The sequence below is a fragment of the Pelodiscus sinensis genome, chromosome 4, assembly GCF_049634645.1.
Source record: "Pelodiscus sinensis isolate JC-2024 chromosome 4, ASM4963464v1, whole genome shotgun sequence".
NCBI lineage: Eukaryota > Metazoa > Chordata > Testudines > Trionychidae > Pelodiscus > Pelodiscus sinensis.
This window is the reverse complement of record NC_134714.1, coordinates 130288646-130297891: the sequence shown is the minus strand read 5'-3', so window position 1 is coordinate 130297891 and position 9246 is coordinate 130288646. Positions and strand designations below refer to the sequence as shown.

The window sequence follows — 9246 nt, the reverse complement described above, 5'->3', positions numbered from 1 at the left end:
CCAGCAGGCTCACATAAAAGGCCGTGCAAGGCCAGTAGCAGTCAGTTGCTCTGGGTAGCCCAAGGGGTGAGTGCTGGTCCTAATGGGCTGCAGGAAGGGCAGCACCATGGACAGAGGAGCTGCTGGCGGGGGCCGAGGGAGTCAAAGAAGCTCCTGGCTGGTGGCAGCGATTTACTGGCGACTGCTCTGAGAAGTGGGTAAGAAGGTGTTGAGGCCACAGGAAGTGGTCCAGGAACAGAAGCAGCATGGAGCAGAGTTAAGGAGTCACAGCAGGAGGCTGCTATCTACAGGGTCCCTGGGTCAGGACCCCCTCCCCCTGCCCATCACTGAGGAAGAGGCTGGACTATTGAATTGGGGGGGGGGGGACAGGCTGGTGGCCTGGCTGGAGGGCTTGAAGAGGCCACTGTGGTAGTTGGAGTGAGGTGGGTCTACTTGTGGAGACAATGGCAAGAGGAGGTGCTGGCTGGCAGAGCTAATCCCTGTGATGGCCAGCAGGAGGTGCTGCTGTTGTGAGTGGACTCTGTCATACCCAGCTCTCTGGAGGCCTCCCTATTCACCCATCCTTCCTTCCATCACCCTATGATACTGGCTATCTACCCCTCCCCCCCCCACTCCCTCTATCCCTCTACCTGTGCCTGTCCATCTGAGCTAGAAGGATGCCCGGGCTGGTGTGGAAAGTGGCACTAGGCAGCTCTATGAACAGCATTGCCCATGCAGCCAAGCCCTCCTGTGCCTGGAGCCCATCGGGCTGGCTTGTGCACTAGGCCTGAGGTTGGACTGACAGGGCTCAGCTCTGGCTCTCAACACAGCCCCATAGCCATGCGGGCCTGGGCTGCACTGGGGGTCTGAAGCTGGGGGAGCAGGGTGGGTTTCAGAGCTGAACTCTCGCCTGAGCCCAGAGCACAAAGCTGAGGCTATCGGGCCCAGCTCAGTGCCTGGCTGCTGCTGGTCGCTGCTTGGCAGGTAGCTGGCAGCCGAAGCTGAGCAGAGTTGGGGATAGAAACCAGAATGTGGAGGTAACGGGGGAGGGAAAGATGTCACAGCACCCCCTGCTGGGCTCCTATCTCCTGTGCTGCCCAGCTCAATCCTGGCAGTAGGACACAGAAGAGGGCTCATCCCTCCAATAGGGGGCAGCACATACAATCCAAACACCCCCTTGAATTTCTCATGTTTGCCTCTGTTATTACCATATTAATACTGATTTATTATATTTTATAATAATCAATAATTTATTAATAATAAATAAATTCACAGTGACTACTACAAGCCCCAACCGAGCTCAGCACCGCATCATGCCATGCGGACCATCCCAAAGAGCTCGGCCCGCTGGCGCCAGGTGCTGCACATACACCGTGGGAGTCAGCCGCTTTCCCAGAGCTCCATCTCAATAGCTATATGGTGACCGTTTAGCAGGTGCCAAATAAGGCTGGTGATTAACCCTTTGTAGCCCTTGCTGAATGGGAACAGCCCAGCTTGTTCCGGGAGCTACAGAGTTAAGCCTCACAATAAGCCTATGAGCTAGTTAATTATTACGATCTGTTTTGCTAACTGCACTTAGGCACCTAGAATTAGCGACTGTGCCAATTAAACCCTGGCAGCGCTGTGATTGGATGCAGGGGGAGCACCCGGCTCTGTCAGTGGTGTGCAATCCGCACCTACCTCCCTTCACCTGCCCTTGATTTATGTGTCACTGAAGTAAAACTGGTTGGGGAAAACCTACCCGGACAGAAAGCAGCAGAGGCTGGCAACGGTAAACACAAAGCCTCGGGCCACGCACAGAAGCTAGGCGGCAGGGCTGGCCTTACCGTGAGGCGAACTGAGGTGACCTCCTCAGGTGCCACTAGGACCCAGAGTGTAGAAAATTGTGTCTGCTGCTGGGGCATGTGTGTTCTCTCTGCTCTAGATGCACAGAGATGGTGGGGTGCTGTGCTGGAGGAAGGAGGCCACAAGAGACGTGGCAGGCAGGAGAAAAGGGGGCATGGGGGTGTCATTTGAGCTCCCTGCCTCAGGTGCCAAAATGTGGGCTGGCCTTGCTTAGGGGCCACATGTGGCCATCAGGTGGCAGGTTGCCCACCAGGGTGCTAGCCCTATGCTGCTTCTAGCCAACAGATCCAGGAGTTCTCTGGCTTTTCCCTGGGTCACAACTCACAGGATGCTGCCTGGTGTCCCAGATCAGGGCAACTGAATCCTTGGGAGGCTCCTCACTCCTCAGCCAGCCCCTCTCTTGGACCTAGCTCAGTGTCTTGCTTCTGCCTTGGGGGTCCAGCCTGCCCAGTTCCCTGACTTCCCCGGCAGGGCAGGCCTTGTCCTCAGGGGCTCCCCCAGCATCAGTGCCCACAGGTAAGTCACCACCCAGCTAGCAGACTTCTCTGCCACACTTTCCCCTTAAGAATAAAACGTACTGGGAGCCACACCAGAACCTCATCGGCTCTCCAGCGATCACCTCCGCCGGGGCTCAGGTGGGTCCATGGGGCTTTCAAGGCACAAGCTCACAGCAGCTGTTGGCTCAGAACCCTCCTGAAGTGGAGTCCTTCCTTCTACCCAGCTGAGGGCTCAGGTCTCAGGCCAGCTGCTGACAGTGGCAGGAGCTCTGGAGGTGAGAGGTCGCCTTGATGTCCTCCCAAGCCTCTCCGAGGGATCCCACTCCACTAATGGCTCATCCTTAGCTGGCCCGTTGTGTCCAGAGCCCTTCAGGCACTTCCCAGGGTGTCCATGAGCTGCCCTGCACAATCCCGCAACAACGTCTGCCTGTTCCACACAATGAGTGCCCAGGGTGTTGCAAGAAAGGCTTGTCCAGGGTGTTGCAGGAGACCGCTGCCTCAGCTGGCTGTCTTGCTTTGCAGGGGTGCTGCTCTCCATCCTGTGCATTCTCCTTTCTCACCCCCTCTTCTCCCTCTCACCCCCTTACCCCCGGCAGGGCTCATTCTGCCAGCAAGAGGCTGTAGGACACACGGATGGACACATGGGCAGGGCTCACCCCTCCAGGAGGCAATAGGACAGACTGACAGACACAGCAGGGCTTACCCCTCCAGTAGGGGGCAGTAAGACAGAGGGACACACGCCCACAGAGTGGGGGCCTCACACCTCCAGTAGGTTGGAGAGATGGACACGCAAATACGTAGCAGGGCTCAGCCCTCCAGCAGGGGGCAGTAGGACAGACATAGTATTCAGCAAAACCCCCTCCCCCCCCTCAGTCCCAGCTCTGAAGTTCCCACCCTGTTGCCAAGAGGAGCCTGGTCAATGCTGTCTCCAGGACCCTAGAGCAGAATTTTACAGATGGGGAAACTGAGGCCCAGAGCATGGATGGCGCTTGGTCACAGTCCCAAAGGGAGTCTGTGGCGGAGCCAGGAATGGAACCCAGGCGTCCTGGCTCCCAGCAACGCCCCCTCCTCCCCGAGCCCAGCCTCTGGTGCCTGTGCCCCTATAGGTGCCAGGCAAGTGCTGCAGTGCTGAGGAGCAGGGGGATCAGGGCTGCAGACCGGGGGGCAGGAGAGGCGCTGTGGGCAGTCCCAAGGGCAGCTGAGGCCTGCACTTGGCGGCCCCCAAGGCTCTGCACGGACCGGAAGTTGTTCTTCAGCAGGGGCCCGCTCTCTGAGTCGGTGGAGTGGAGGGTGGAGGCAAATGCAGTCACCTGGAAAAGAGGGGAGAGATTAGCAGGGGAGGCAAACTGGGCTGCTCTGCTGGGCAGAAGGGAGGCGGTTGTAGGGGGCTCTCTCAGGAGCAGAGAGAACGGGCATTTCAACAACAGAGGGTGGGGCGAGCTGGAGAAGAGAACCCAGGAGGCCTGGCTCCCTTGCCCCCTCTCTAAGCCCATCAGACCCCACTCCCTTCCCAAACCTAGGAGGAGACCTGCCGTCCTCCCTTCCCCCCCATGCTCACCACGTCCTTCTGCACCACGATGGGGTCGGGAAAGACCGTCCAGACCACGGCTTCGGTGCAGTTGGGGGTCGTGAGGGAGCCCCGGTAGCGGTAATAGCGGGCTAGGTCCACCGAGCCCAGCAGATCCTGCAGGGAAAAGGAGCCGTCCACATCCGTGTCCTCCCCTGGAGGGACAGAAAGAGAGTGAGGCCCAGCTTGGCCCTGCCCTGAGCAGGGGCGAGAGCCCAAGTGTCCTGCCCCCCAACTCCCCCCCGCCCTGCCCCACACCTCACTCTTCTAGTGCTGCATCTAGAACCCAGGAGTCCTGACTCCCAGCCCCCCAGCCCATTAATCCCTGCTCCCATTGTCATGTTCTCTTGCTCCCCTGACGCCCACCCGTCCTTTCCCCTTCCCATCCCCCGCGCGTCCTCTTAGCCCCGCCCCCTGGTCCCCACTGAGTCTCATTCATGTGGCGGGGCGAAGTGAGCAGAGAGGGGGGCACTGGGGAGGCTGAGGCCCAGGCAGGGCCTGGGGCAGGGGGTGGGGATTGGGGTGAAGTGGGGGTGGGGTCATGGTCCAGGCACTAGGGGAGCTTCCAGCCCTGCCCATGCCATAATCCGGTGGGTCTCAACCTATTTACCACTGGGGGTGCATCCAGTCCTGCCCGAATGGCCCCGTGGATGCCACACGGGCCGCAGCTGTGTGCTGATTGGTCTGCAGGTGGCCCGTGGGCTGCAGGTTGAGACCCACTGTCATAAGCCAGCGTCCCCCATCCCCGGTCTGGGGCTACTCACCTTCCACAGGCACCTTCTTCAAGCACTGGGTGAAGTTACCCCAGGAGCGGGAGGGTTGTGCCTTATCTGTTGCCTGGGGGGACAAGATCCCATGAGTACACATAGGGAAACTGAGGCACAGGGAGGGATGAGAGTCCTAGAGCAGCTCTGTGACTCCAGTCCCTCCTCGAATCGTAAGATGCCACTTCCCACCCAGAGAACCCAGGAGTCCTGCTGCCCCCGCTGCTCTAATCCATCGGACCCTGCTCCTTGGACAGAGATGGGGGCAGAACCCAGGCGCCCTGCTCGTGGCCCTGCACGGTCTCTCACCTGGAGGAAAAAGGCCAGCACAGCGATTCCCTCGGGATCCTGGGCAGCATCGACCACGCTCAGGTTATTCTTGGTATGAACAATGTGGAGCTAAAGGAGGAGAGGAAAATTGGAGAGTGTCCCCGGCTGAGCCCCCAGTCCCCCCCCCCCCGCCCCCGCCTGCTCCCTGCTGCACAGAGCCCCCGGCTGCACCCTCCTCTGCTCACAGCACCCCCAGCGCCCTGGTTCACGCCCTGCCTCTCTCACCTCCATGGCGAATTGTTGGTTATTGATGCGATGCTCCGAGCCGGGCTGGTCGGGCCCCTGGCCCCAGTGCAGGTGGAAGGATTTGGCTGTGTAGGTAGCTGGGAGCCCCGGGCCACTGAGCTGGAGACCGTCCTCTAAATGCACATACACTGCAGGGGGAGAGAAACCAAGCCAGGCCATGGGACCCAGGTGTCCGGCAGGCAGCGCAAGGCGCTCGCCCCTAGGGGGTGCTCTGTACCTACCTGTCTTCCCCGTGTTTTGCATGTCCTTCAGCTTTTTGGCATCTCCATAGCCAGTGAGTTTCAGAGCCCCCAGCTGGGGCGCGCGGACGGCCGCACTGGCGTTGATGTTGATCGGGGACTGCTTGGTGCCATTACATTGCCCCAGAGCCGCCCATGTCGCCGGACCTGCGGAGAGGGGAGGGGCCAACAGAAAGGGGGAGGGGCCAAAGAAGGGAAATGGGGGAGGAGTCAGAATGTTAATTAGCTTCTGTCACCCACCCCAGAGGCGGCTGCCTGATGCAAATTTTAATCTTGGAGTGAGGTCTCCTGGGTGGTGCCCCCGGCTCTGGCAGGGGAGTGGGCTCTGATGGGACAGAGTGGGGGGAATTAGGGGTCAGGGACTCCTGGGTTCTCTCTCGAGCTATGACGGGGGAGTGCTGCCTAGTGGTTTAGAGTAGGGGGAGGTGGGGCTAGGGCTTGGAGGACTCTCGGGTTCTAGCCCTTGCTTTGGAATGCTGACCTTACCCTACCCTGTGCCTCAGTTTCCCCACCCATGCCAATGCAGGAAAACAGTAATTAGCTTCCTCTCTGGGTGTGGTCAGGGGGTGGCAGGGTTCTCTTACCGCATTGTGCGTCTCCATAGCACCAGGAATCTGCAGGACAGAAAGAGGGGTTTAGAGCAGGGAGGTGGCCAATAACCCCATCCTGCTGCCCCAGCACGGGTGGGGAGCAGCGTTACCTGCGGCACTGGTACTGGTGTGGCTGCCTCCCAACAGCATACCCAGGACAAAGAGGTGCTGGACCCAGATGGGCGTCATTTCTCAGACGTCTCTTGCGGCGAGGACCCTGGAGGAAGAGTTGCAGAGAATGGATTCAACTCCCCTGCTCTGAGCCAGATAGTCCCCCACTCTGGGGCCAGATTGGAGACTGTGCCCCAAAGGGGACAGGGTCTGGGCCCCATTTCCCCCCTCCCAAAGCTGGTGCCCCTCAAGGGGACAGGAGCCCTTCCCAAACATCCCACCCTCTGGGCCAGTGGTACCCCTAGAGGGGATGGGCCCTGGGCCCCATTCCCTCCCCCGTGAACTGGTGCCCCTAGGATGGGCCCCATTTCCCACCCCCCTGAGAGCTTGCGCCCTCGAGGGGACAGGCCCCCTGCCCCATTTCCACACACCCCCACCAACCCCCTAGGGATGCTCCACAGCCAGCAGCTCTCACCTGTGCTCTGCCCGGCGGAGAAAGGTGACACTGTAGGGGTGAAGGGCTCCTTGCAGCTCCTTATATACACAGGGTCACCACCCAACCCAGCCCGGCCCGGCCCAGCCCAGCTCCGCCAGGGGTGGAATTACAAGGATGAGTTACACATCCAGGGGAGGGGCAGGGACAGAGACCGAGGAAGGTGGGGGAGGGAGGAAGCCAAGCAGGGAGCTGAAAGAGGGAAGGGAAGGGAAGGGAAGAGGGGGATGGTGGGCAAGAGGAGGGGATGGGGCACCAGAGGGGGGGGCAGTGCCACCCCTTGTGCGGCTGTGGGCATGGCCCTGGCGAACCTCTTGCGGGGGGAGAGCCGGGCCCAGACACCCACATCAACTCATGCTCTTCTGAGAAGGGATGGGCAGGGGAGATGGTGCAAGAAGGAAATGACAGGGCAGTCTGGTGTGGGGCAGGGCACGTCCCCCACTGCTGGGTGAGCACCTCACAGTCACCATGGGGTGAGGGCCTGTCCCAAACCACTGATCCCTATTGCTCGGGAGAGACCCCAGGAGTCCTGCTGAAGCCCACCAGATCCCACTCCACTCCCAGAGCTGGGGAGCAGACCCAGAAGTCCCCCTCTAACCGCTAGAGCAGGGGCAGGGAACCTTTTCTCTACCAAGGGCCCCCGACCCACAGAAAAAAATCCATTGCAGGCCACAGACAAGCCTCTCGGGGCTCTCCCCTCCCCTGCAGTGGGGTGAGCCAGCACTCATGGCACCAGCCCCGTGAGGGGGGGGGAGTGGAGGCTGGGGGGCAGCAGAAATTAGAGGTTCAGAGTGAGAAAGGGGCTCCAGGCTGGAGCAGGGAGTTGGGGCCTGGGCTCCATATGGGAGTGCGAGATGTGGGGTGAGTCTGGGTCTGAGGGGTTTGGAGTACATGGAGGAGGGGGCCCAAGGATAGGCCAGGGGTTGAGGTCTGGAAGCGGGAGGGGGTTCTGGCCTGGGCAGGAAGTTTGGGGTGCAGGCTCTGGCTGGCTCCTAGTCAGCAATGCAGTGGGGCTAAGCTGGCTCCCTCCTACCCTGGCTCCCAGAAGCTGCCGCCATGTCAGGCCCCTAAGCAGTGGCCAGGTGGCTCTGCATGGTGTGAGCCATTCACGTCTGCAAGCGCCACCCCTCAGTTACCATTGGCCCTGGTTCCCAGCCAACGGGAACTGCAATGCCAGCGCTGGGGGTGGGAACAGCATACAAAACTTCCTTGATATCCCCTGCGCCTAGGGCCACACTGGGACTTCCAGCCTACAGGCTGGATGGAATTAAGTAGCAGGCCAGATGCAGCCCACAGACCAGAGTTTCCTACCTGTGCACTACACTCTACTGCTCTCCCAGTGTGGGGAAGAGAACCCAGGAGTCCCGGCTCCTAGCTCCCCTGCTCTTACCACTAGGCCCTACTGCCTTCCTAGCACTGGCTCCCAGGGCTCAATCATTAGACTAGATTTTACCACCCTGGTTTTTGGCACTCAGAAGAGAGAGAGTGCCCCCACAGAGCCCCCCTTCACACCCTGTGTCGCTCTGGGGCACTGCGCCAGCTCCCTCTACTGAACAGCCAGGTGTGTGCACAGCCACGAGGGGCTCCGCTGCTGGCTCTTGAGCAAGGCGAAGGTGCTGATGCCATCTCCAGTCACCCCCTGATATGATGATACCCAGATCTGTTTCCCCATCTGCTGAAACTCAAGCTGGGCGGATGGAGCAACCCTGCTTCCTGGGTTTACAGCTTCTCACTCCCAATGTGACCGGCTGTGACTGACTCACAGCAGTGTCAGGCTGGTGTCGTTCTTACACGCTGCTCCACAGCGGGGAAATACCCACGGCTCCCCAGGAGCCAGAAAACTTCCTTGATCCTCTCACCTGGGGCTAGAACCAGAAGTCCTGGCTCAGCACCTCCCAGCTCACCTTCTAGGCCCTACTCCTCTCCCAGAGCTGGGCTAGAACCCAGGAATCCTGATTCTCAGCCCCCCACAGCTCTAGCCCCAAGCCTCCCCTTCCTCCCAGAGCTGGGCAGAGAACCAGGCATCTTGGCTCCATGCTGGTATGCAGGAAGGCTCAAAATCGGTCTGTGTCTCCACCTCTGCCCTGACTGGTTCTCTGACCCAGAGCCGTGGCGTCGCTGAGGCTTCAGGGCAGAAGGGTGAGGCCGGATCATTGTGGTGACACATCACCCTGACCAGAGGTTTTAAACTTTCAACGTTGGCTGCTTCACCACTGTCTCCTGCGCTGACCATGCCAGTCATTAATGGTGGGGGTGGGTTACAGTAGCGAATGAGATGGAAGAGGGCTGAAAATCAGGACTCCTGGGTTCTCCTCCCAGCTCTGGGAGGGAAGTGGGGTCTAATGGGTTAAAATGGGGGGCTAGATTCAGGACCATTTTGGAGGCGGGAGCTCAGATCGTTAAGACTTATGGGGCAGAGGACTCTCTCTCCTTGTCTGTAGCATCTACAGCCCCGACTGGGAACCAGTTTGGCTAATGGGTGGCTTGTGGGAACTGGTCTGTGCTGTACCCAGAGGGAAGTGTCTTCCTCTCCTAGCTGGGAGCCTATAAACAGGCAGGTGCTGACAGTGTAAACTCTATGGAGC

The 9246-nt window shown here is 59.9% G+C and overlaps 1 protein-coding gene across 1 annotated transcript; it reads right to left on the bottom strand.

Annotated features, from left to right (window-relative positions):
• Positions 1–996: 996 nt before the first annotated feature.
• On the bottom strand, positions 997–6742 carry LOC102446302 (carbonic anhydrase 4-like). The gene is made up of 9 exons (XM_075929092.1): positions 6644–6742; positions 6168–6274; positions 6052–6081; positions 5450–5614; positions 5208–5356; positions 4962–5051; positions 4653–4725; positions 3880–4043; positions 997–3631 (listed from the first exon to the last, which is right to left on the bottom strand). Exons 2-9 carry the CDS (start codon positions 6244–6246, stop codon positions 3422–3424), a joined length of 960 nt encoding a protein of 319 aa, XP_075785207.1. The 5' UTR covers positions 6247–6274; positions 6644–6742; the 3' UTR covers positions 997–3421.
• Positions 6743–9246: the final 2504 nt, after the last annotated feature.